The 27,856-nt window shown below is 50.5% G+C and overlaps 1 protein-coding gene across 2 annotated transcripts in view; it reads right to left on the reverse strand.

Moving 5' to 3' along the window:
• Positions 1-3,014: 3,014 nt before the first annotated feature.
• Positions 3,015-27,856, reverse strand: part of STK11 (serine/threonine kinase 11) — a 53,033-nt gene continuing 28,191 nt past the window's right edge. The window contains exons 6-10 of one of the 2 annotated variants that reach the window (XM_081177887.1): positions 26,934-27,061; positions 23,338-23,395; positions 17,602-17,804; positions 8,448-8,686; positions 3,015-4,001 (exon numbers count right to left, since the gene is read on the reverse strand). In XM_081177887.1, coding sequence (XP_081034013.1) covers positions 8,472-8,686; positions 17,602-17,804; positions 23,338-23,395; positions 26,934-27,061 — 604 coding nt within the window. In that variant the 3' untranslated portion in view covers positions 3,015-4,001; positions 8,448-8,471. Of the gene's footprint in view, positions 4,002-8,447; positions 8,687-14,929; positions 15,849-17,601; positions 17,805-23,337; positions 23,396-26,933; positions 27,062-27,856 lie in introns of those variants that run through there. The other variant, XM_081177888.1, reaches the window with a different exon arrangement.

A 27,856-nucleotide genomic window follows, 5' to 3' on the forward strand; every position in this document is an offset into this window, starting at 1 on the left:
TGGTCTTCTTTTACCCTTAAGTCGTGGACACTGTCAGCCCCAGAGGTTGTATATAGGGCCTGGCGTTATAACTCCCTAGTGTGGCTTTTTCCAACCAGGTGTCCTCTAGATCAGGGGTAGGTAACCTAAGGCCCGGGGGCCGGATCCGGCCCAATCGCCTTCCAAATCCGGCCCACGGATGGTCTGGGAATCAGCGTGCTTTTACATGAGTAGAATGTGTCCTTTTATTTCAAATGCATCTCTGGGTTATTTGTGGGGCATAGGAATTCGTTCATTTTTCTTCTTCTTCAAAATATAGTCTGGCCCCCCACATGGTCTGAGGGACAGTGGACTGGCCGCCAAATACCGTATTTTTCACTCTATAAGACACACCAGACCACAAGACGCACCTAGTTTTTGGAGGAGGAAAACGAGGAGAAAACAATTCTGAATCTCAGAAGCCAGAACAGCAAGAGGGATCGCTGCGCAGTGAAAGCAGCAATCCCTCTCGCTGTTCTGGCTTCTGGGATAGCTGCGCAGCCTGCATTCGCTCCATAAGACGCACACACATTTCCCCTTACTTTTTAGGAGAGAAAAAGTGAGTCTTATAGAGCAAAAAATACGGTAATCCAGAAATGCATTTTAAATAAAAGCACACATTCTGCTCATGTAAAAACACGCTGATTCCCAGACTGTCCGCGGGCCAGACTGAGAAGGCAATTGGGCCGGATCCGGCCCCCGGGCCTTAGGTTGCCCCCCCATGGTGCAAGTGCTTGAGTTTTTAATTGTTTTGCCGCCCTTTCCCACAAGCTCCCATCTCTCCTTCAAGGCCTAGGCAGGAAGTGACTTTGCAGTGTCAGCCAAACCCACATTGAGCACAGTAGCCCTTACACTGGCTGGCAGCAGCCTCCCGGCGCTTCCGAAAGGGTCTGCGGCCCTTTTGCGAGACGCCACCCTGGGACTGATCCTGGCAACGTATACATGCAAGATAGGGGTTCCATCGCCAAGGTGTGGCCCTTCCCCAGTCAGTCTAGTCTACCTCACAGGGTTGTTGCGAGAATGAAAAATAGAGGATGCCAGTGGGATAAAAATGCAGTAAAGAAATAGAACTCCTGTAATTCCTCACTGCTGGGACATGGGTGGCGCTGTGGGTTAAACCACAGAGCCTAGGGCTTGCCGATCGGAAGGTCGGCGGTTCAAATCCCCGCGACGGGGTGAGCTCCCGTTGCTCGGTCCCTGCTCCTGCCAACCTAGCAGTTCGAAAGCACGTCAGAGTGCAAGCAGATAAATAGGTACCACTCCGGTGGGAAGGTAAACGGCATTTCCGTGCGCTGCTCTGGTTCACCAGAAGCGGCTTAGTCCTGCTGGCCACATGACCCGGAAGCTGTACGCCGGCTCCCTCGGCCAGTAAAGCGAGATGAGCGCCGCAACCCCAGAGTCGGCCACGACTGGACCTAATGGTCAGGGGTCCCTTTACCTTTAATTTCTCACTGCTGGCTGATGGGAGTTTGGAGGCCAGCTACGTCGAGACCACCGCAGTGGCGACAGCGGGAATTGGGAGATCCACCAGCCCAGACAGCTCTGAACTGCAGCCACAACGGAAAAAGGCTCTTTCCCAGCAGACGGCAAACGATGCGGCGTGCTGCAGCCTTCTGCATCAGACTGAGACCTGGGTTCGAATCCCTGCTCGGCCAACTAACCCACCAGGTGACCTCGCTGTGCCTCAAGCCTAATTTTCAGGGTTTAAAGGAAGGTCGGCGGTTTGAATCCCCGCGATGGGGTGAGCTCCCGTTGCTCGGTCCCTGCTCCTGCCCACCTAGTAGTATGAAAGCACGTCAAAGTGCAAGTAGATCAATAGGTATCACTCCGGCGGGAAGGTAAACGGCGTTTCCGTGCGCTGCTCTGGTTCGCCAGAAGCGGCTTAGTCCTGCTGGCCACGTGACCCGGAAGCTGTACACCGGCTCCCTCGGCCAGTAAAGCGAGATGAGCGCCGCAACCCCAGAGTCGGCCATGACTGGACCTAATGGTCAGGGGTCCCTTTACCTTTTAAGGAAGGAGCAGCACGTACTCTTGGGAGGGGAAGATTGGGCTATACGTGCAAGATATGGTGACAAACGTGGAGGCGTCAGGGGTCCAGCTGGAGGCAGAAATTTTACCTCCGAATCAGGGACCACGTTCACCCAGGGAGAGGGACCTAAGTGCGTTGGCTGGGGCTCCCTTAATGGAAAAAGATCTTGCCTCCTCCAGTCTCTGTATCGCATAGAGTGTAAAGTGTCCCCCCAAAATCCGAGGGGGTCTTTGCTGCGCCCCAGAGCTGCATCCACCCAAAGGCTCCTATTATGGAAGACTTTAGCCTGGAGAAGAGGAGGTTAAGGGGTGATATGATAGCCATGTTCAAATATATAAAAGGATGTCACATGGAGGAGGGAGAAAGGTTGTTTTCTGCTGCTCCAGAGAAGCGGACACGGAGCAATGGACCCAAACTACAAGAAAGAAGATTCCACCTAAACATTAGGAAGAACTTCCTGACAGTAAGAGCTGTTTGACAGTGGAATTTGCTGCCAAGGAGTGTGGTGGAGTCTCCTCCTTTGGCGGTCTTTAAGCAGAGGCTTGACAACCATATGTCAGGAGTGCTCTGATGGTGTTTCCTGCTTGGCAGGGGGTTGGACTCGGTGGCCCTTGTGGTCTCTTCCAACTCTAGGATTCGATGACTTGGGCATCTCCACGTGCCAATACAGAGGTACGTACTTAATTCGTTCTTGAGGTCCGTTCTTAACCTGAAACTGTTCTTAACCTGAAGCACCACTTTAGCTAATGGGGTCTCCATGCAATTTCTGTTCTCATCCTGAAGCAACGTTCTTAACCCGAAGCACTATTTCTGGGTTAGCGGAGTCTGTAACCTGAAGCATCTGTAACCTGAAGCATATGTAACCCGAGGTACCACTGTATCTAGCTCAATGGTTTTTTCCTCCGAGGCTGGGCTAAATCAGCACCGCCCCCCCCCCCAAAAAAAAACAGGCTCAGAAACCCATGGCTCCATTTTGACTTTTTATTTTCATTTAAAAAAAGAAAAAAAAGGAAAGAAAGAAAAAAAAAAGCGCTCACTTCCCTTTGCTCCAGCCCTTATAAACAGCATGCAGATTTTATTATTTTCGTTTTAATAGTGTGGTGATTTTTGCTGACGTTTTAAATACCGGGTTTTCCCCTCCCCATAACGCCCCCTCCCCACTTTCTGAACCTCTCTTCTTCCCCCCCCCCACCTCAATTTTTGCAGGCCGTGACATTCCCCTCCCCAGCTCTTTCCAGATACGGTCACAAATGTGCAAGGAAGTTCTCTAAAGATAACTGCAAATATAAACCGCCCTCCCCCCCCTCAAAAAAAGAGGGAGGGGGGAAGAGAGGGAGGAGGGGGCCGAAAAAAGAAAGAAAGAAAGAAGGGGTAGGGGAGGGGAAAAAAATATAATATATAATATATATATTATATAACAGTAGTCTACTACATAAAGTGCGTGTCGATGGCTTTCAAAAATTCTAACACGAGGAGGGGAGGGGAGATGTGCCAAGTCCTGGAGGGAACTCGCCCCCCCCATCTCAAAAAGCCCCCCCCCAAACCACGAACAGCCCCCTCCCACTTCAAAAAATCCCCCCCAACAAGTCGTGGGAATCCGGACGGCCACACAAGACAGGATTTCGGGAGGTGAAGCGCAGCCAGGCGTTTTCGTCTTCTCAGTCTAAAAAAAGCAGGATTTGCTGAACTGGCGTTGGGTGTCGTCGTCGTCTTCTGCCCCCCTCCCCAAATAAAGAAGATTGCGTCTTTTATTTTCTTTACAAAAAGGTGTTGCTCTTCCTGTTTCTTGGCTCGCTCTCTTTTGGATTGCAAGCGGGGGTCTAGGGGGGGTCGGCTACCAGGGATGCCGGCGTGGGGGGCGGGCAAGGGAACGGCCGGGGGGGAGGGGGAGAGATGCACAGAGAGCCGAGGAGGGGATACGGCGGCCGCCAAGCGCAGTAATTCGGGGCTCTGGCTGCAAAGAGTTTAAAAAAAAAAAAAGGGGGGGGAGGGAGAGAGAAAGAGAAATCAAGATGTCAGAAAAAGTTCTGCGATTTGTTGCACGCTGCTCTGTTGTGTCACCCATGTGCAAAAAAGAGTGCATAATTTAAAACTTTAAAAACCCCACTACAATTATTATTATTATTATTATTAACAACATCTGCATACAGCCGTTCATTCAATAATAATAATAATAATAATAATAATAATAATAATAATAATAATTTATTATTTGTACCCCGCCCATCTGGCTGGGTTTCCCCAGCCACTCTGGGCGGCTTCCACAGAGACCAAAAATACACTAAAATGTCACACATTAAAAACTTCCCTGAACAGGGCTGCCTTCAGATGTCTTCTGAATGTCAGGTAGTTGTTTATCTCTTTGACATCTGGTGGGAGGGCGTTCCACAGGGCGGGTGCCACCACCGAGAAGGCCCTCTGCCTGGTTCCCTGTAGTTTTGCTTCTCACAATGAGGGAACCGCCAGAAGGCCCTCGGTGCTGGACCTCAGTGTCCGGGCAGAACGATGGGGGGTGGAGATGCTCCTTCAGGGATACTGGGCCGTTGAGGGCTTTCAAGGTCAGCACCAACACTTTGAATTGTGCTTGGAAACATCCTGGGAGCCAATGTAGGTCTTTCAAGACCGGTGTTATGTGGTCTCGGCGGCCACTCCCAGTCACCAGTCTAGCTGCCTCATTCTGGATTAGTTGCAGTTTCCGGGTCACCTTCAAAGGTAGCCCCACGTAGAGCGCATGGCAGTAGTCCAAGCGGGAGATAACCAGAGCATGCACCACTCTGGGGAGACAGTCTGCGGGCAGGGAGGGTCTCATCCTGCGTACCAGATGGAGCTGCCCTGGACACAGAATTGACCTGCGCCTCCATGGACAGCTGTGAGTCCAGAATGACTCCCAGGCTGCGCACCTGGTCCTTCAGGGGGCACAGTGACCCCATTCAGGACCAGGGAGTCCTCCACACCCGCCTGCCTCCTGTCCCCCCAAAACAGTACTTCTGTCTTGTCAGGATTCAACCTCAATCCATTAGCCGCCATCCATCCTCAAACAGCCTCCAGGCACTCACACAGGACAACAACAGGTGACATAATTTTTTTAAAAATAATAGAGAGAGAGAGAGAGCCCCACGCTGGTGAAAAAAGATCCCTGCATTGCATTGGACTAAATGACCACTACGGTCCCCTTCCAACCCCCCCAGTTCTCCGATTCTGAGAAAAATCGGCAACACTTAATTTAAGACATTCCATCTTTTAACAACAGGCTAAAAGCAGATCAGAGCTTGCGCAGGCTTTTAAAATGTCTGGGTTGGCCCGTCCAAGCAGAAATGTTTTTAGCAAGCGCCGGAAAACAGTACGCGGTCCGAGGTCTTTCAAGGCAGAAGGCGAAAAGCCTTAGCGAGGCTTAGCAGGGGCAGCTGGCCAGGGCAGAGAGGAATCTTTTTAGCGTTTATCATGGCTTTCTGGGCCTGCAGAGGAGATCCACAGAAAACACATCTTGCTAAGTTGCAGCAGGTCTACTGGGAGTAAGTTCAACCTACCTTGGCCAAGAAGCAAAAATAAAAACCGCGAGCCAGGAGCGCAACGCAGTTGCAAAGAAGCCCAACGCAATCTTTGGCTGCGCTAAAGGGAACCGCCGTTTCCAAAGCCCCGGTTTCGCTTTTGCCTCCGAATTAAAGCAAGAAACCTGCGCCCAGTTCTGAGGCGAAGCAAAAGCGGCCGAAGGCAAACTGGAACATGGGGTGGGCAGTTCACAGAAGGTGGGGTCAAGATGGAGAAAGATTTAGCCTGGAGGGAAAGGAGAGATGGGAACACGGTCTCCGGCTTCGAAAAAAGCAAGAGAGATTTTCTTCTTTGGCTGCTGCAAAGGACTTGATCGAATGAAGGGCCTGGAGGGAAGATTTCGGCTGAATTATTTGGGGGCTTGCCTTGGCTGGTCCGGCAAGCAAAAGCTCGATAGCCACCTTTTTCTGGGGGGGCGATGCTCGCCTCCAAATCTCTCTATCTTGGAGGTTTTTTTGGGGGGACACCCCCCCTCCTGATACAGATTCAGTCTCACTTGCATGAGATAACTCATTCCATCTTATTTTCTGAAGCTATTCGGAGACTTAGGAAGGAGGCGAAAGAAGAAGAACCGGAGAGGGAGGGGAGAGAATGGAGAAACCTGGTTGCGAGCCAAGGAGATAAAAGCTTTTTTTTTTGGGGGGGGGGAGTTGCAAGGAAGAGAAGGCGCCACCGGCTAAGTGCATTACTGCGGCGAGGCCAGGCGGGGGTGGGCAGATCACAGACGAATCATTTTCTCTTCTTTCTTCCTGGGCTGAGCTTATGAATCAGGAGAGCTGGGCGAAAACAGCCGGGGAGGGATTTTATTATTATTATTTTGTTCGGGGTGGGGATTCGGGGTTTTCTGCAGAGCTGGGAAAGGGAGGGATATACGTCAAGTCAGATGAAAGCCGGATGCACGAGCTGATCACGTCTGCCTTGCTCCGCGATCCCTGCTCACTTAAGCTCATTAAATACATGCATTTATTTATTTATTTTTACAATAAACCTTGCCTTGGTTAGTACGTAAGAGTCGGAAGCACCCTCTATTTTTTCGGGGGGGGGGGATTAAAACACCCCGAAAAGGATGCTTGCGAGTCTAGATGGTGCAAAACACCTTGTGGCAGTGAGTTCCTCTGGTTAACTTGATAAGGGACTCCTTCCTCCGGCCCTGACTTTGCCGAAAGAGAGGAGAAGGAGGAACAGATCCTCCATCACAAAGAGCGAGGAGGCAGCCCTAAGGAAGTCAGATTAGCCTCAACCAGAGCCGGGGTCTTTTCAGCACTGGCCCCGACTTGGTGGAACGCTCTGTCTCATGAGACCAGGGCCCTGCAGGATCTGATCTCTTTCCGCAGGGCCTGTAAGAGTTGGGTCTTTGGCTTGGAATCAATTTGATTCCCTCCCCCTCTTTCTTTTTTCCTTTCTCCTTCTGTGTTGGAACTCCTATTTGGGGAATTCCCTGGCTTTTTTCTGGCCCACGTAGGACCAGTCTGGATAGTTAGCCTTGGTTGAAGACTTGACGTTTTCATCCCCCAAAAAGTTTTTGATTTGAGTTTCCACTGAAATGAGGCTGCATTTTAATGTTGCATTTTAACGTCTTGGCTGGGGAGGGCGGGGTATAAATAAATTTATTATTATTATTTTAATGCTGTATTTTAATCTTGTTTTTCAAGCTGTATTTCAATCAATGCTTTTTATATTTGGTGTTCGCCGCCCTGAGCCCGGTCTTGGCTGCGGAGGGCGGGGTATAAATTTATTATTATTATTATTATTTTAATGTTGTATTTTAATCTTCTTTTTCAAGCTGTATTTCAATCAATTGTTTTTATATTTGGTGTTAGCCGCCCTGAGCCCGGTCTTGGCTGGGGAGAGCGGGGTATAAATAAAATTCATTATTATTATTATTATTATTATTATTATTATTAATTATTATTATTATTCCCACTTGATTCTACGAGTCAAATCACTGACCCCCGTTGCTCAGCGCTGCCGAAAGTGACTGGCAAGGGCTCTCCTGCAGACTAAAGCTGGGACTTTCTGGCCTCGGATATAAGATCACCAGGTTAATGTGCCAGCTTAATGGGATAAATGGACTGACAAACCCGGGACCTGGGGGAAGGGACGTTGGATGAAGACTTTTATCTTTTGTTATTAGGTCAATTTTATATAATTGATGAATATTAGAAGGATGCATGAAATGAAATTGCTGGGCTCTGGTATAAAAGTTTAAGGGATTAGGAAAGAATATAACGGTTAAGAGAAGTTATCAAAAACAAAATTTAGGTTAAGGTCTTTTATAAGACAATGAGGAGAATAGAGTAAGGTAATGTAATGAAAGATTAGAATAGGGTAAAAAACTTGATGGTAAGGATTTGCTGAACTAACAAATTGAACCTGCACAGAATTTTGCTTAATTGGTTGCCATCAATTTGATTTAATTAATTTTTATAATGAAATATTTTTAGATTGTGTGACTATTTGACTGATTATTTGATTGTTGTTAGCCGCCCTGAGCCCGGCTTTGGCTGGGGAGGGCGGGATATAAATAAAATTTATTATTATTATTATTATTATTATTATTATTATTATTATTATTATTAACTACAATACAAAAAAGGGAGGGATGAGGAGGTCTGGGGAAATAAGTGTAAGAAGATATGTTACAAAATTTAATGTGTTTTTAACTGTTTCTATTTTCTATGTTTTTTTGCTTTTTTCCCCATTTGTTTTGTTATAATTTGGAAACTTTAATAAAATATCATTTTTTAAAAAAAAAAGCTGGGACTTTCTGCATGCAAAGCAAGCGCTCTAACCATTGGCCGGCACCACCTTTCCGGAAAAAAGAGAGGAAGGCGAAGAGGAAGGCACAGACCTGCGGTGGGCGATGCTCCGGCCGTCACTGCTGCTTGCAGGTGGAGAGCTTCCGAATCTTGCTGCTGGTGGAAGACGAGGCTTTGCGCGAAGGGTTGGACGATGCGCTGGCCCTCCGCTCGGCCTTCGTCTTCCCACCGAGCTGGGCTGGCTCCGTCCCGTTCATGCAGACTGGCTTGGGGAGGCCACGGCTGCAGCGGCTTTGCCCGTTTTGCCTCGCTTCCTCGTCAGGCACCTGTCCTGGAAGGCAAACGCACGGGAACACGGAAAAAAAACACAAAAAAGAGGAGGTACAGGGGAGGTCTGTGCCACGGGGCATGCGCAGAGGGCAGACGAGAGGATCTAAGCCTCAAACGTGGGAACTTCCTGGGAAATGGGTTTAGAAGTGAACTGGAGAAAACGCTCAAAATAACTTTTAATTTAAAAAACAAACAAACCAGAAGCGTTTCTTTTAGGGAGAATTGGTATAGAGTAGGCATAGGCAAACTGGGCCCTCCAGATGTTTTGGGACTACAACTCCCATCGTCCTTTCGGTAACTCTATAGCAGGCATAGGCAAACTCAGCCCTCCAGATGTTTTGGGACTTTTTGTTGGATTGTGTTTCTGTTAAAATATTTCTGAAACGTTTTGTTCTCAAACTTGGGTTTCCAGCTGAACTACGCCCCCCATCATCCCTGGCCGCTGGTCCTACTAGCCGGGGACGATGGGAGTTGTAGTCCGATGACAGCCGGGGACCCAGGTTTGAGAAAACGCTTGATGCCTGAAGTTCACCGCCCTGTCTTCTCAGTGGCTGACCAGATGCCCCGGTGGAGTTGCTGGATCCAGCCCTGTCCTTGCTGCAGTCTACCAAGACCCCCCACCCGTGGCAGGTCCTGAGTGCGAATCTCCCCACTCAAGATCCCCGGCAATCTCCTGCAATAGGAGAACTGTGTGGCTAGCAGCTGTTGTAGACTTTTCCGCATCCCCCCCCCCCAATTCTCTTTTAAAGCCTGCCTCTTCTTACAGGAAGCGTTGCCGCTTCTGAATTATTATTATTAATCTTCTGGAGGTTTGTATCCTGCCTTGTTCCTCTCCCAAATGGGTTTCGAGGTAGCGTGAGCATTGCTCTGCCCCCAATCCGGTCCCCAAGACGACCCTACAAAGTAGGTTTCGGCTGCGAGAGGCACAGCGAGCGGGAGGATTCGAACTCGGGTCTTCTCCCAGGCAAATCCGGGACGCCGCCAGCGCCACAGCTGGGTCTTCTCAACTACCGCTGTGATAGGAATTTTATGGTCTTAGCTATATATGGTAATGTTCATAAGTGTACCAACCAAGCACGTACATAGATCAGGAAGACCGACCTGGAACCATTTTGATTCCTAAACTGAGCAAATGCTTTCTCTGCAAGGGAAGTAATAGTGCCACTGTATTCTGCTCTGGTCAGACCTCACCTGGAGTACTGTGTCCAGTTCTGGACACCACAGTTCAAGAAGGACACTGACAAACTGGAACGTGTCCAGAGGAGGGCAACCAAAATGGTCAAAGGCCTGGAAACGATGCCTTATGAGGAACGGCTAAGGGAGCTGGGCATGTTTAGCCTGGAGAAGAGGAGGTTAAGGGGTGATATGATAGCCATGTTCAAATATATAAAAGGATGTCATATAGAGGAGGGAGAAAGGTTGTTTTCTGCTGCTCCAGAGAAGCGGACACGGAGCAATGGATCCAAACTACAAGAAAGAAGATTCCACCTAAACATTAGGAAGAACTTCCTGCCAGTAAGAGCTGTTCGACAGTGGAATTTGCTGCCCAGGAGTGTGGTGGAGTCTCCTACTTTGGAGGTCTTTAAGCAGAGGCTTGACAACCAAATGTCAGGAGTGCTCTGATGGTGTTTCCTGCTTGGCAGGGGGTTGGACTCGATGGCCCTTGTGGTCTCTTCCAACTCTATGATTCTATGATTCAAAGTGGAAAAGCCTCCCCATTGTCTTTTCCTTCACAAATCCTCCTGTCTTAAGGATATGTCTGTGTTTGAATAGGGTGTGATCCTGTGACCTGGCCCAGGAACTAAGTTTTTATCATTACAAAAGACTGGCCAGGCTCCCCAGGAAATCCAATCAAGTAACCTGCCAGGCAGGAGATAAACAACAACAGGAGAAAAACAGTATTAAAATTTCTGTGATGTAGGTGGGATGTATCTGGGGGGTGGTCTTAGGTTACACCCCTTCGGTGATGTATGTATGATGTTTCTGGGGGTGGTCTTGATCTACAGGGGGGCAATTTCAAAAGTCTTTATAAGGCCTTGCGTGCCATTTTTCTGGGTCCCTCCTCTCTCCTGCAAGTGAGGGGAGCACCCTGTTGCAACAGATCAATAAAGATCAGGCTTACTAGCTGCTTTGCTTCTCAATATTCTCTGGTTGGCCTCTGCTATTCTCTCCTACCAATAGGGAACCTATGTAAGGACTCTATATGGGCTCTTGGATACCCCATAAGGGAAAAGGGCATTTTTTTGTTTACAACACCGCCCGGCAACGCCATGCCAGGGGGGAAAAAAACCCACAAAGAGTGCAAGCGATTTGCTTTCCCGCAAGAAAGCGTAAAAATATATATAAATGAGGCAGAGCGACAATTGCTTATCTCAGCAACGGGGGCGGGTGGGAGGGAAGGAGGACGTCAATCCTGCCTTCGGCTAACAATGCCCTCTGTGATCGCGTCTGCTGCTCTCACACTCGCTCCCCCCGCCGCTGCCGGTGCCTCCCGGCAGATCCTGCCAAGGTAATTTTCACGCAGAGGAGCGGTGGCTTTTTCAAGCCGGATGACTCAGTCGGAGCCAGGAGAAGGGGCGGCTGCAGATTGCTTTTTTCCGCCCAAGGACGCAGATTCCCGTCACAGCACCCACGGAGGCCCCCCGGGGAGACGTAAGTCGCCACCGTAAAGGACTTACGCACGACCCAAAGCGTGTCGTCCTTTATCCCTGGGGAACGCTAGGCCTCCCCCTCCAAAAAAACAACACGCCGTTGCCTAAGACCTTTGCAAAAGGGGTTGCTTCAAAGACCCGTTGCATGGATCCCCAGAGGTGGCGTTCTGCTCACGAGTAGCACCACATTCATCCCCATTTATTTATTTCAATTTGATGTGCTGCTATATCTTTTCTTTTCGGGTGGCGATGTGGGTTAAACCGCAGAGCCTAGGACTTGCCGGTTCAAATCCCCGCAATGACGGGGTGAGCTCCCGTTGCTCGGTCCCTGCTCCTGCCAACCTAGCAGTTCGAAAGCACGTCAAAGGGCAAGTAGATCAATAGGTACAGCTCCAGCGGGAAGGTAAATGGCGTTTCCATGCGCTGCTCTTGTTCGCCAGCAGCGGCTTAGTCCTGCTGGCCACATGACCCGGATGCTGTACGCCGACTCCCTTGGCCAGTAAAGCGAGATGAGCGCCGCAACCCCAGAGCCGGTCAAGACTGGACCTAATGGTCAGGGGTCCCTTTACCTTTACCTGGCCTTTGCAGGAGAGTGGGGGGGAGCAGAAGTGTGGCACAATGGTTAGAGCGTTGGGCCATGAGCTGGCTGACCAGGGTTCAAAACCCCAATCCACCCTGAAGCTCGCGGGGTGATTTTTGGGGCAGCTGCCGTCTCTTAGCCTAAGCTACATCGCAGGGTTGCTGTGAGGATGGAACAGGGAGACCCGCCTTGATCTCCGTGGAAGGTAGAGGTGGAATGCAAATGTTAACAAATAAAAACAAAATAAAAACAAGCAAAAAGACACCGGCTGCCCTTGAACCGAGTCAGCGGGTCATTCTTATAAGAGCACCTCTTTCAGAAATCGGCGCCGGGGTTTTGGGTTTTCCTCTTCCCTCCCTGTCCCCTTTGCCTTGCGTGTCGTGGAGGGTTTTGGTTTCCCCCCTCCATCTTCTAACGCAGTTGTCCTGCGGAGATACCAACTGCCTCGCTTTCTGCTCCAGAAGCCGTTTAGGCAGGGTGCACAAAAGGCAACTAACAAAGAAAGAAACAGAAAGAAAGGGTCTCCCCTCTCTCCATTGCTGCATATGCAGAATCTGACGACACCCTGCCTTTATATTCATATAGGAAGATATCCACAAAAGGGTTTCTGGAGAGAGTGGCAAACCCTTTCGGGTTCTTAACCGTGGGGTTCCCAGAAATGGGAGGAGGGGGTGGGGTTTTTTGGGGAGGGAGCAGAAAAGAGAGGGGGGCCCTCTACTTTCCTAGCCAAGTAAAGAATAGTGTATGGAGAATTTTATATCCATATATGCAAGTACATTCAGCCAAGCAACATCAATTTTTAAGTGCTTCGGCGTGGAAGGAGGGAGCAGAGGAAGGGGGGGGGAATGCAAAGCAGCCACCCCCCCAAAGCGCCTTCTTCTTCTGATCAATGGAAACCTTAATGAGTTTCCCTCCCCGCAATGTAAGCCAGCTCCTGCCTCCGCAAGTGACTCACTCTCCTGGTTTTCTCTTCTCCGTGCTGCCACCTCTGCCTGCAGCTTAGCTGGTGTTCTCAAACGCTGCGGGACTCGCCATCCCGAAAAAGGGTTTTTTCCTGGCGCTCTCTTAACACGGCACCCCAAACCCTACACAAAAAGGGGACCCCTCTGCTATGCCAAGTCTCTCTCTCCCCCCCCCCCCCGGCGCAGTTGCAGAACCTGACGACACCCTACATTTCTATTCATATAGGAAGATATCCACAAAAGGGTTTCTGGAGAGAGTGGCAAAACCGCCACTTTCACCCACAGGGGTCCTCCGTCGCTTGGGGCGCAGCCCGAATCTGCAACCGTGCAGCGCCGTTCGGGCGTGCCGCCTCGCAGCAGCTGCCTCAAGCAAAGTCCCTGACTCCCAAGTTGCTAGACCTCATGACTTTGGAAAGCAGGACACCCCGAGGGGCCGGAAGGGAATCGATTCCCGTAGCTCGCGTAGCTGCGGAGATGGCAAGGGCTATTTCAATATTGCGGTACCCTGGCTCACGTGTTTATTTTTCTTAAAAGCAGTTCCACGGGCGACAGCGAGTGAGCCGCTATCGCTCGCAACTGTTTTGCTCGACGGCTGTTCTGCCCAAGCAGGTATCTCGGGTGGGAAAAGCCAATGGCACGTGAGGTTAAAACCTCCGCCGATTCCATGTTAGTGCAGGGGCCGCGTAAGGTCAAGGAGTTTGTATTCTCCTCCTCCTCAACCCCCTGAACCCTGGCCGCGTGCTTTAGATCTAATTTAAGGAATTCTGCCCAAGCGGGTGAAATCTTGGGGCTCCACCCTCGTGCCCCGCCAAGCTTTTATTTGTAGTGGGGTAGGAGAAGAAAATAGGGACGTGGGTGGCGCTGTGGGTTAAACCACAGAGCCTAGGGCTTGCCGATCAGAAGGTCAGCGGTTCAAATCCCCGTGACGGGGTGAGCTCCCGTTGCTCGGTCCCTGCTCCTGTCAACCTAGCAGTTCGAAAGCACACCAGTGCAAGTAGATAAATAGGTACCGCTCCGGCGGGAAGGTAAACGGTGTTTTCGTGTGCTGCTCTGGTTCGCCAGAAGCGGCTTAGTCCTGCTGGCCACATGACCCGGAAGCTGTATGCCGGCTCCCTCGGCCAGTAAAGCGAGATGAGCGCCGCAACCCCAGAGTCGGCCACGACTGGACCTAATGGTCAGGGGTCCCTTTACCCTTTAGGAGAAGAAATGTATTCAGCGTTAAGGCTGGGAGTGTGTACCCAATTCTGACCGAACTTAGCCTCCTGGATGTATATTGTGCTTCTGACCGCAGGGGCAGAGAGCAGCTGTCCTGGCTACGGCTTGTGCTCCTCGAATTTGTGCGGTCTTCTTTTAGAGCCATCCAAGGCGGCGGCCCATGGCTGCCCCCTGTGGCAGGGAGTTCCACAGTTGAACGCTTCAAATATCTTAAGGGCTGTCACACGGAAGAGGGAGCATGCTTGTTTTCTCCTGCTCTGGAAGGCAGGACTCGAATCCATGGCTTCAGAGTGACAAGAGAGGTTGGGTGGCCATCTGCCATGGATGCTTTAGCCAAAATTCCTGCACTGCAGGGGGTTGGACTAGATGACCCTTGGGTCCCTTTCTCTTTTTCTATGAACTCTGCACTGTGCAAATGACATTTTCTTTGGTCTGTGCTGAATGACCCCAGAGTTTCATTATTATGAGAGAAAAACCCACCTATCGACTTTCTCCACCGCAGGCACAATCTTACCTTTTCTTCTAACCTGTAAGGAAGCCTTGCACTGCTTTCTCTGACTGTCAAGAAACTCTCCACAGACCCAGAGGTTTTTGCTCTACTCGCAAAGGTTCTTTCCACTGGGCCACAAAATGTTTGGGACCTCGGGATTATTTTGCACCCCTTCTGAGCTGGTTTTTAAAATAGTGGTGTGTGTTTTTATGCCTTCCGAGCGTTCGGGAAGATCATACAAAACTCAGGGGATATTCTTCGGCGGATAACCGACCCTGCTGTAAGCCGAACTGCAAAGCTTCTAAAGCGAAGAGTCGGATTGGAAGCGTTATTTTAAAAGGGAGAATTTCAAAATGCAACAAAGCTTTTTATTTCGCTCTTCAAACCGAAGGTCGCGGAAGGCGGAAAAGAACAGCTTTTCTCCGGAAAAGAAAACCTTTTAAAAGCAACAATAACAATAAATCTGGATAAAAGGGGGTGGGGGCGGCAGAACTTTTTAAGAGTCGTTGTTCCCCAGGGGTGGGTGGGTGTGCCAAGGAAGGGAGAAGCCAATCCACCATGTTGTCAAGATCGCCGACTGACAACTCTCCAGGATGCGGCTGATTTGACGGGCGGCAGATAACGGCAGCGATTAATGCCGCAGCGATGATGATCCGCCGCCGGTGCCCACAGAGGGGGCCGACACAGCGCAGAGAGGCGGGGGTTGGCGTTTTGCGCCAGCATGGCCGGAGGTTTCGGGCTAGGACCGCCAGCACGGCGAAAGGGAGCCGTAGAGGCCTGAAATTTCAGAAGGGCGCTGGCAGGGCATGGCACAGGAGGGGAGCTGGGGCTCTGGGTGGGTGCAGAACGTGGAAACTGTGACCGGGGAACACCAGGAAGGGGCCCTGGCACGGAACTGCAGTGCTGAGAAGTGCCGCCAAGAACGTACATTAACTTTCCAAGAAGGCAAGGAACTTGCAAGGTGACCGGCCGCGATCTGGGCATTTTGGAGGGGCACCTATTGTTTAATAGGGGCTCTTTCCCCAACAATCTCCTGCCCACCCATTCCCGGTTCAAGGCCAGGGACTGGTCCTAGATGGTGGAAAAGCAAGCCGCCTTGTTGTTTTCCTCTTTTTCCTGAGCTCTCTTGTCATCTAAGCTAAGCCTCCTTCCTTCCTCTGAGCTGGCGGCGGCGGCGGCGGAATCTCCTTCCCCGAAGAGGAGTGCAAAATATCCTTCCTGATCTGCGCTCTCGTCCTCTCTAAGCCCTGCCTCGCTGTCGTCACCTGAGGAAAACGCAACACGAGGCCGTCAGGGAGGGAGGGTGGGACAACGCGCGCGGCAGGCAACCCAAGTCGGAAGTGTAGATTTCAGCGGCTTGCAAAGGAGCAAATCAAACAAAAGCAATCGAAATAGCAGAACGCGACAGATGCTTCAAATCGTTCCCCCAAATTCAGCTGAAAAGGCAACTTTCATTTGCTCAGTGCAAAGGGTCTGTAAATTTTGATAACAAACCTGGTTTGCAACGGGCAATTGAGTAATTTCGATTGCAACTGCAGCTGCTAGTTGCATGATTAATGCAAACCTTGGAGACGGAAGCCACCCCCCTTCTAGCTGATTTCAGGGACACAACGAAGGCAAGTAATTTTTCATCCCCTGCCCCCCTAGCACATCTGCAGGGAAGCAGTTCCCCTGGTTATGAACTCCACTGCGATCTGAACAATATTACGGTTGCTATTATTTAAATTAGTATACTGTCCAACATCTGTAGATCCTGGGGGTGGTCCGCAACACAAAATCGCAATGTAAAAAACGCAAAATGCATAGCAAAGAACGAAGCAAGCCATCTTAACAACATAGCCAAGCACTGAAGCTGAGCTCTTCTTAGCTTGTTGATCATCTCTCCCTGGAAGCCGGTGCTGGATTTATGCATAAGCTAAACAAGCCCCAAAAAATGTAAAGGAAAAAAACACCTGGATGTAGATTTCCAAAACATGATAAAAAACAAATGAAATAAAACCAACATCCAGCAACAGTGTTTTGTGTTGTGTAGGCTCCTGTGGTGTAAGTCATGGTCCCCGCCTGCTAGCCTGTTCCCTAAAATATCCCTGGTTTGCTCCTTTCTATATATAGGGTGCCTACATTCTGCATGGACTGGTTGCAGGGCAACATGGGCAAATGGCTTGAGATATCTGTTAGGTCTATCAATTACCATATAGCATACATTCCACACACAAAAACAGCAACGATTTGTGGTTGACAAAGGACAGCTGATCATAGACAGGGCCCCATTACCTTCAGTAGCTGAGGGCCTTATCAAACCTAAATCTGGCCCTGACCCAAACTGGTGCCAAATGTCTTGCTTTGTTTTCCTTCGGACCCCGTCTTTGAGGCTGACGGGGGGGGGTCTTGCCATTTGGGCAGCCCAAGACCTCCGGACACATGGCCCAGGCTTGCGACCCGGGGAAGTCCCTTCGATGCTGTAAATGCGTCAATTTGGCTTCACCCCCAGAGACGCACTCCATTGTCTCTTGAGACAGATGGGTGTTGACAACAATTAGCGCCTTCAGTAGCTTAAAGGTAAAGGGACCCCTGACCATTAGGTCCAGTTGTGACCGACTCTGGGGTTGCGGCGCTCATCTCGCTTTACTGGCTGAGGGAGCCGGCGTACAGCTTCCGGGTCATGTGGCCACTATGACTGAGCCGCTTCTGGCGAACCAGAGCAGCGCACGGAAACGCCGTTTACCTTCCCGCCGGAGTGGTACCTATTTATCTACTTGCCCTTTGACGTGCTTTCGAACTGCTAGGTTGGCAGGAGCAGGGACTGAGCAACGGGAGCTCACCCCGTCGTTGCGGGGATTCGAACCGCCGACCTTCTGATCGGCAAGCCCTAGGCTCTGGGGTTTTACCCACAGCGCCACCCGCGTCCCTCTTCAGTAGCTTAGGGCCTCATCAAACCTAAATCCAGCCCTGCTGTAAACCTGGATGGGCCCCCAAGACCAACGGGAACCATCCCCTGCCGCCTCCCGGCTCCCTTACCTGGCACGGTGAAGTCCTGAGTGTAGATGATCTCGTCCTCCAAGTAGTCATCTTTCAAGTCGTCGTCGTCCTCCTCTTCGTTGTAGCCGTGCAGGTCTTCCAGGTAAGGCACCACCGTCATACTCCGCCATCGGTCCTTCGTCTCCGGGCTGGGCGGGATGGGGACAAGAGGGTCGGCCTGCGCGTGTTTTTTCCGAAACCAGCTGCAGGAAAAGAAGGGAGGGAAGGGAGTGGAGGCGGTGGGTGCTTGGGGATAGGAACCCTCGACTCACGGAAGGACCCCAGGGGTCATCCAGTCCAACCCTCTGAAATGCAGGAATCTCAACCAAAGACGGCCACCCAACCTCTGCCCAGTATACCTGAAGGAGCGTCTCCACCCCCATCGTCCAGCCCGGACACTGAGATCCAGCGCCGAGGGCCTTCTGGCGGTCCCCTCATTGCGAGAAGCAAAGCTACAGGGAACCAGGCAGAGGGCCTTCTCGGTAGTGGCGCCCGCCCTGTGGAACGCCCTCCCATCAGACGTCAAGGAAATGAACAACTATTTGACATTCAGAAGACATCTTAAGGCAGCCCTGTTCAGGGAAGTTTTTAATATCTAACGCTGTACTGTTTTTAACACTTGATTGGGAGCCGCCCAGAGTGGCTGGGGAAACTCAGCCAGATGGGCGGGGTATAAATAAATAAATAAATAAATAAATAAATTATTATTATTATTATTATTATTATTATTATTATTATTATTGCAGCTCTTCTCAGGGAGATAGGCTACTTTTCCACCCATCCGTCCACTGCAAGGCTCTGAAGCCATCTGCCAATTGGGGATGGTGGGGAGCGCAGAGTTCTTAATCACATCAGCCCCACCAATTGTCTCCTATCAAGGTCGGCATCTGGGGAGTCCGTGTGTTGGGAGGGGAAGCAGACGGATTCTTTTTACAGCTGTTCCAGCCCCCTCCCCCCCAAGACTGCAGCTGCCATCTGGGAGTTAAGGATTTCCTAGAAAATAACCGTCAGGCTTTCTTTTAAATCCATTTGCTGTCATTTGCTTGAACGTTTGCTCCCCGTCTGCTCCAGCTGGGATTTCCGGACTGTGTATTTTTTTATTATTATCATTTCTTTTCTTGGAAGGGGGAGGATGGCATCAACACACACTCCCATCTAGAATACAGTGGTACCTCGGGTTAAGTATTTAATTCGTTCCGGAGGTCCGTTCTTAACCTGAAACTGTTCTTAACCTAGCACCACTTTAGCTAATGGGGCCTCCTGCTGCCACCGCGCCGCCGGAGCACGATTTCTGTTCTCATCCTGAAGCAAAGTTCTTAACCCGAGGTACTATTTCTGGGTTAGCGGAGTCTGTAACCTGAAGCGTATGTAACCTGAAGCGTATGTAACCCGAAGTACCACTGTAATATTAATATTAATAAATAGATTTATACCTCGCCAATCTGGGTGGCTCCCAACGGAATATTAAAAACACGATAAAACATCAAACACTAAAAGCTTCCCTAAACAGGGCTGCCTTCGGATGTCTTCTAAAATCAGATAGTTGTTTATTTCCTTGACATCTGGTGGGAGGGCGTTCCACAGGGCGGGCGCCACCACCAAGAAGTCTACCGCCCTTCATCCATAGATCTCAAGTAGTCTCAGAACATTTAAAAATTCAACGTATTTTTGTGCAGGATACCAAAATGCATCTGCTCCCACCTTCTCAAAACAGTAAAAGGGAAAGGGGCCCCTGACCATTAGGTCCAGTCGTGGCTGACTCTGGGGTTGCGGCGCTCATCTCGCTTTACTGGCCAAGGGAGCCGGCGTACAGCTTCCGGGTCATGTGGCCAGCAGGACTAAGCCGCTTCTGGCAAACCAGAGCAGCGCACGGAAACGCCGTTCACCTTCCCGCCGGAGTGGTACCTATTTATCTACTTGCACTTTGAGGTGCTTTCGAACTGCTAGGTGGGCAGGAGCAGGGACTGAGCAACGGGAGCTCACTCCGTTGTAGGGATTCGAACCGCCGACCTTCCGATCGGCAAACAGTAGGTTATTTTTGAAAACAAAACAAAACCTGAATCCTCAAAATTATTAATAAAAGGAAAAGAAAAGAGCCTCTGCTTAGGTTTCCAGTCTGCTCCTTCTTCGTCGTCCCACCACCAATACACAGGCTCTGAGCCTTCTACCCCCGGGGGTTCCCCGGCTGCTGCCTTCCACCACTCCTCAGCAACCAGCCACAGTCCATGGCAATATCCCAGACCATGAAGACTAGAGCCTTCCTTTACATTTAGGGGCGAGAGCGCAGATCAGTGGTGGCACACACATTTTGCCTGCGAAAAGGTTCCGAGTCCCCAATCTGAGGCCCTGGACAGTTATCCAGGGTAACAGCGGCTAACAGATTGAGGTTGAATCCTGACAAGACAGAAGGACTGTTTTGGGGGGACAGGGGGCAGGCAGGTGTGGGGGACTCCCTGGTCCTGAATGGGGTAACTGTGCCCCTGAAGGACCAGGTGCGCAGCCTGGGAGTCATTTTGGACTCACAGCTGTCCATGGAGGCGCAGGTCAGTTCTGTGTCCAGGGCAGCTGTCTACCAGGTCCATCTGCTACGCAGGCTAAGACCCTACCTGCCCGCGGACTGTCTCGCCAGAGTGGTGCATGCTCTAGTTATCTCCCGCTTGGACTACTGCAACGCGCTCTACGTGGGGCTACCTTTGAAGGTGACCCAGAAACTGCAATTAATCCAGAATGTGGCAGCTAGACTGGTGACTGGGGGCGGCCACCGAGACCACATAACACCGGTTCTGAGAGATCTGCATTGGCTCCCAGTACGTTACCGAGCACAATTCAAAGTGTTGGTGCTGAGCTTTAAAGCCCTAAACGGCCTCAGCCCAGTATCCCTGAAGGAGTGTCTCCACCCCCATCGTTCAGCCCGGACACTGAGGTCCAGCTCCGAGGGCCTTCTGGCAGCTCCCTCATTGCGAGAAGTGAGGTTACAGGGAACCAGGCAGAGGGCCTTCTCGGTGGTGGCGCCCGCCCTGTGGAACGCTCTCCCTTCAGATGTGAAGGAAATAAGCAGCTATCCTATCTTTAAAAGACATCTGAAGGCAGCCCTGTTCAGGGAAGTTTTTAATATTTAACGCTGTACTGTTTTGAACACTTGACTGGAAGCCGCCCAGAGTGGCTGGGGAAACTCAGCCAGATGGGCGGGGTATAAATAATAAATTATTATTATTATTATTATTACTATTATTATTATTATCCAGGCAGCTGGCTCGGACAATCCTACAGCCGTTGGGCCGGTGGTCTGACTCAAGCCAGACCGCAGCTTCACACAAAGCAGACTGGGACGCGACAGAACGGCAAACATTAGCAGCGCAGGTGGTCAAGACGCGATTTGCTCTATTTTAAGTCCCTTCTCTTTCCCCCACCTGCGTGTGCCCTACTTAACACAGGAGTAAAAAAAAAAAAAAAAGGTTTGTACCCTGCAGGGAGATATTGATTGCAGCCCCCTCTGGGAGATTATAGTCAAACATTTGCATATGCATCTATGGTGAGGATGAGAAGGAAAAGTGGGGGGGGGGAAGGATTGCGATTGTAATTCAGAGTGAGGAGGCGAAGGGGAAACGAAAGAAGGTTCTCTCCTGCATTTTCTGGGGAACGGAAGAGAAAAATGGAACCACAGAAAACAGAGCTGTAAAAACAGGGGCGAACGTAACCGATAGCCCTCGTTTTTGGGGCAAGAGGAGCCCTAGGAATGGAAGGGTTGAGCCCCATCTCTCCGGGCAGCGCTGTGACAGTAGAGAGCCTAAAATAGCAACGGTAAAAGCCCTGGGAGGAGGTTGCAAGGGCCCAGTTAGTAGGGAACGCGCGGCCTCAGCATGCCAGCGCTTGATCTCTGCGCCAGGCAGCCTACAGCCTCTCCGCAGCTGGGTCTCTGGGGACGGCCCTTTATTTCCAGCTGGGTTAGCTTGACATGAAAGAGCTGACACGAGGGTGGAGGGAAGGGGGGGGGGAGGAATGGGAGCAGCCAAAAACAGCAGAGACAGCGGGCGCGGGTGCAAACAGGCACCTTGGAAACCTGCAGAAAGGTCTGGTCAGGGGAAGCTCTCTGCATAGGAGCAGTCGACAGAGGCTCTCAAATCTTAGCGCCGTGGGGGTTTGAGCAAAGGTTCCTGAATTGCAAGTGGGTGACTCTCGTGGTCCCTTCCGACTCTGTGTATGGTCTGTAGTCCGCTGGCAGTAGGAGTGCAATATGGGCATGTCTTTAAGTTAACATCTTACATTAAAAACCTGACAGTGCCAAACTATCAAAGGCTTTTCACCAAAGCCAGACTAAACGTCTTTCCTTCTGCAGCGTTGAGAGGAGTTCCCTACCAGGACAGACTTTGCTCGTGGGCTCAAGACATCGATTCCATAAAACATATTTTGCTGCACTGTGCGAAATATGAGCAAGCCAGGGCTGAACTGATACTACCCTTGCTGGTACCTTTCCCGGGAAAATCAGAGGCTCACTATGTCAGGTTCCTATTGGAAGACCGGACAAACGCTAGAACAACAGCAGTGGCAAAGTTTTTATCGGTGGTTGCGAGAACCAATGATCCCTATATTCTGAACAAAATGCTTGTTTAACCTGGAGACAGGCGTTTCCATGCACTGCTCTGGTTCGCCAGAAGCGGCTTAGTCCTGCTGGCAACATGACCCGGAAGCTGTACGCCGGCTCCCTCGGCCAATAAAGCGAGATGAGCGCCGCAACCCCAGAGTCGGTCACGACTGGACGTAATGGTCAGGGGTCCCTTTACCTTTAAGGGATTCCACATTCCATTCCACCCCTTACTCCTGGCTCTCCATGCCGCCCCCCCCCCCGGCAGCTGAGCGAGCATTCCACACCTCCTGAGCATGCTCTGTTCTGACGGAGGCATTCTTCTGGGCATGCTCCGTGGGCACGGAATGCGGACTTCGCTTCTGGAGGGGAAAGATGGAAGAAAAAGGGAACTTCGCCTTTTGGGATCCCCCCTCAAAAATACAATGGTACCTCGGGTTACATACGCTTCAGGTTACAGACTCCGCTAACCCAGAAATAGTACCTCGGGTTAAGAACTTTGCTTCAGGATGAGAACAGAAATCGTGCTCCGGCGGCGCGGCAGTAGCGGGAGGCCCCATTAGCTAAAGTGGTGCTTCAGGTTAAGAACAGTTTCAGGTTAAGAACAGACCTCCGGAACGAATTAAGTATATAACACGAGGTACCACTGTATATATATTTCGCCCTTCTGCAAACCTTTGGGGGAGGGGAGCCTCCCATGCCTGCCCATTCTTCCACTTGCGTGCAGATTCAGACTTTTTTTCCGGGTCAGGATTCACAGCCAGGACATCGAGTTCTCTATTAGTACACAGGATCCCACCCACTGACAGTTTTACTGGGGAATTCCATACCTGCTGTGGCTTTTACTAGGGCAACGCAGCCTTTCCTCCGAAGCAACTGCATACTTTTTATCGATCTGCGAGCCAGCTTTGAAAGCTTCCCCGAAGGCTTTTTAAAGAACCAAATGGGATGCTTTTCTTTTTTTAAAAAAAAAAAAGGGTTGTAAATTACCCAGCGCTGCTCCCCTCTCGGCTCCCTTTTATCCTTCCTTCCTGCTGCCTCCGAGCAAAGCAGCAAAGAAGTGGTTCGTGCCCAACCACCGCCACAAGAAAAATCCCATCACAATCAGATAGAAGGAAGCAGCAGCAGAAGAAGAAGAAACCTCAAGCACTCACTTGTGGTGTCTTATCTGTTGTATCGAAAACCTCTTGGCTGGTTCGTATTCAAGCATTCCTGGAAAAGAAAGGGGAGGCAGAGAGAAACATTTAAGTTAGGCGTCAAGTACCAGGCAGCTGGTGAAAAAGGGGTTCAGAGTTGTTGCTGTCATCCATCATCATCATCATGATTATTATTATTATTATTATTATTATTATTATTATTATTATTAAAATTTGTTTGTCACCCTTTACCTGTAGGGTGGCTCACAATCACAACATAAAATTATGGTAAGGTAAAGGGACCCCTGACCATTAGGTCCAGTTGTGGCCGACTCTGGGGTTGTGGCGCTCATCTCGCTTTATTGGCCAAGGGAGCCGGCGTCCAGCTTCCGGGTCATGTGGCCAGCAGGACTAAGCCGCTTCTGGTGAACCAGAGCAGCGAACGGAAACGCCGTTTACCTTCCCGCCGGAGTGGTACCTATTTATCTACTTGCACTCTGACGTGCTTTCGAACTGCTAGGTTGGCAGGAGCAGGGACCGAACAGCAGGAGCTCACCCCGTCGCGGGGATTCGAACCGCCGACCTTCTGATCGGCAAGTCTTAGGCTCTGTGGTTTAACCCACAGCGCCACCCGCGTCCCTTAGCTCCTTTTTACTGCAACCGTAAAAAAATTCTCACGAAGTTGCTTTTTCCACAATGCTCCATTTAGGAACTGTGATTATTATTATTATTAAACCAAGCTGCGGAAGGCAACTCTTGAGGAGGAATCGTGTGGTTAATGGCACCACCCAACGCAGAGGGTTTGCAAGCTGGCCCACCCCCCAAATTGGTGGGAACATGCTCTGGAGACACACCCAACGCTCAGGGAGCAAAGCTGCTCTTGTCTGGGCCGGCTTTTAATGGAGGGAAGCCCAGCTCAGTTTATGGGGCTCTTTTCATCCCGCCAGGAGCGTTTGGGGGGGGGCGGGCAGAGACATAGGCCCTTGCTGTGTGTTTCAACATGCCGTTGCGGCCCTTCAGACGAGGCGGGCTGCAAATCCAAGAATAAAAGCAAAGTCTGTCGCGGGAGAAACAGGGCCAGCTGCTTGGAGAACAGTTCCGAGCCGGGCCTTATGTAACGGCGCTCTGAAGAGATAAGATGCGGGAGCCTTACACCAGAGTGATAACCGTCGCAAAAAAAGAGAAGCAAAATCAAAATAGCCGTGCAGATGGCATTGGCTGCAAGGGGGAGGGAGGTTAGTCAGGCACTCGGGGAGAGGCAGGAACGGAGCAAATGATTGCAAGTCTCCTTTGAAGCACAATTTCTGAAAAGCAGAAAAATAAACCCGGGCATGCAGCGCCGCCTGCAGGAGCCTCTCAGGAACTGCAGCCTTCTGAAGAAGCGGAGGAAAAACCCGTCAGTGTATTCATAGAGTTGGAAGGGACCACGAGGAAACTAAGGCCCGGGGGCCGGATTTAGCCCAATTGCCTTCTCAATCTGGCCCGCGGACGGTTCGGGAATCAGCGTGTTTTTACATGAGCAGATGTGTCCTTTTATTTAAAATGCACCTCTGGGTTATTTGTGGGGCCTGCCTGGTGTTTTTACACGAGTAGAATGTGTGTGAACAAAAGGCAATAGAGCGTCCTGGCTTGTTCGTTTGAAAAAAAATTAAAGAGGCCCATCGCAGTCCCCTTACTAAACTTGCCTGTGGATGTGGGGCAGAAAATGTTTAATTGGATGCCTGGCTCTGCAAGAGTTGGGCTGGTTGACATTTGCTTTGCTTGTACCTGTAACTGATGTCTCGCTTTTCCACTTCTACGGTTGTCCTATTAGGCTGCGAGGGAAGGGCGGAGGGGAAATCGGTGGACCGCAAGTCGAGGTCCAAAGCCTAGAGAGTGTCAAGACTACAAGGTCCCGGGAGAGGCCAGGGTTCCTTGGGAGGAAAAGGTGGATGCAAATGCAATTAAATAAATGTAAGCTGGACCATAAAGAAGGCTGATCGCCGAAGAATGGATGCTTTTGAATTCTGGTGCTGGAGGAGACTCTTGAGAGTCCCATGGACTGCAAGAAGATCAGACCTCTCCATTCTGAAGGAAATCAGCCCTGAGTGCTCACTGGAAGGACAGATCCTGAAGCTGAGGCTCCAAGACTTTGGCCACCTCATGAGAAGAGAAGACTCCCTGGAAAAGACCCTGATGTTGGGAAAGATGGAGGGCACAAGGAGAAGGGGACGACAGAGGACGAGATGGTGGGACAGTGTTCTCGAAGCTGGCAGCATGAGTTTGACCAAACTGCGGGAGGCAGTGGAAGACAGGAGTGCCTGGTCCAGGGGGTCACAAAGAGTCGGACACGACTAAACAACTAAACAACAACAAAGGGTTGCAGTACACCACACAGTCAGTTTACCTTCAGACTTTGCCACCTGGCAGTGAGGAAGCTACAGACTGAGAGCATCTGAAAGTGCCAACTATTTGGGAACATTGGGAACTATCTGGCATTATAAGAATGTTAAGGTCTCATATATAGAATAAATATTCATAATCGCACACATATCTAAATATCTGAACCATGTGTCTGAAATAGTATGGGAGAGCAATCCTGAAGCCATTTTGACTCTCCCAATGACCTCAGATATTCTGCAGGAAGGGAGGCAAATGGAGAAAGCCTTCCCATTGCCTTTTGCTTACAAATCCTGTCTTATTTGTGTATGAACAGGGTGAGCCTGCGACCTGGACTCAGGAATTAAAGTATTAACAAAAGAATGCCCAGGCTGCCAAGGAAATGCAATCAGTGACCATTATCAGGTATCCTGGCAGACAGGATTTCTGTTGTAGACCGCCTCCTTCTGTGATGTATGTATGATGTTTTGGGGGTGGTCTTGGGCTACAGGGTGGGCAATTTCAAAAGTCTATATAGGTGCTTGCACACCATTGTTTGGGGTTCTCCTCTGTCCTGCGTGTTGTGAGTGGGGACCCTGTTGCAACAGTTCCTTGAATAAAGATCAGGATTACTAGCTGCTTTGCTACTCAATATACTCTGGTAAAAAGGTAAAGGTAAAGGTACCCCTGCCCGTACGGGCCAGTCGTGACCGACTCTGGGGTTGCGTGCTCATCTCGCTTAAGAGGCCGGGAGCCAGCGCTGTCCGAAGACACTTCCGGGTCACGTGGCCAGCGTGACGAAGCTGCTCTGGCGAGCCAGCACCACCGCAGCGCACGGAAACGCCGTTTGCCTTCCCGCTATAAAGCAGTACCTATTTATCTACTTGCACTTAGGGGTGCTTTCAAACTGCTAGGTGGGCAGGAGATGGGACTGAGCAACAGGAGCACACCCCGCCGCGGGGATTCGAACCGCCGACCATACGATCGGCAAGTCCTAGGCTCTGTGGTTTTACCCACAGCGCCACCCGCGTCCCAATATACTCTGGTAAGACCTCTGCTATTTTCTCCTACCAATAGGGAACCCATATAAGGACTCTATACGGGCTCTGGAATATCCCATAAGGGAAAGGGAGCTGTTTTTCTTATAGCAGTTTATTTTATTTGTTCGAGGATAAGAGCAAATCACACAGCCACAAGAGTTTCCGGGGTGGAACTTTTCCTTTATGCAAACTTGTGACATCATCATAGGCACTCACCTCTAAGCAGATCTGAAAGCAAAGGGCCGCAGTCCTCAGGAATCGTGTACTCCCCTTTCCCAATGTTTTCAAATAACTTATAAATATTATCGCCCTCGAAGGGATAAAGGCCGGTCGTAATGTTGTATCTGCAAACAGACAAAAGGCACAGGTGTGATCAGCGGGGTGGATCTGCAGAGAGGCTCTCTCGCACATCCCAACCTTGCTTGAAGCGGCTTGGGGGGAGGGAGTTGAGGAGAGGGGGAAGCGGGACCCTTCCTGTCCCAGCTTCCTCTCCTTGCCAACCCCGCCAGCCCCTTCATTTCAATTATCTGTTTGTTGGCGGTACACAGGTACCTCGGGTTACCAACACTTCAGGTTACAAACTCCGCTAACCCGGAAGTAGTTGCCTCGGGTTGAGAACTTTGCCCCAGGATGAGAACGGAAATTGTGCGTCAGAGGGAGGACCCATTAGCAAAAGTGCGCCTTAAGTTAAGAATGGACCTCTGGAACCAATTAAGTTCGTAACCCGAGGTACCACTGTATATATATATATGTCAACCCTATAACGTGAGATGTTCCCTGGGTGGCTTAACGATAAAAGAGGGATTTGGAAGGAAAAAAGAGAACAATTTAAATTCAGAATAAAGCACAAATGCACACGGCCGAATTCCTCTGTGTTGGGGTGCATCTCAGTCTGCAGAAGAGGGGTTTTGATTAGGGGCTAAGATAGTTAAAGTAAAGGTAAAGGGACCCCTGAACATTAGGTCCAGTTGTGGCCGACTCTGGGGTTGCAGTGCTCATCTCGCTTTACTGGCCGAGGGAGCTGGCGTACAGCTTCCGGGTCATGTGGCCAGCAGGACTAGGCCGCTTCTGGCGAACCAGAGCAGCGCACGGAAATGCTGTTTACCTTCCCGCCGGAGAGGTACCTATTTATCTACTTG

This window comes from Podarcis bocagei (assembly GCF_964188305.1).
Source record: "Podarcis bocagei genome assembly, chromosome: 18".
Classification (NCBI taxonomy): Eukaryota; Metazoa; Chordata; class Lepidosauria; order Squamata; family Lacertidae; genus Podarcis; species Podarcis bocagei.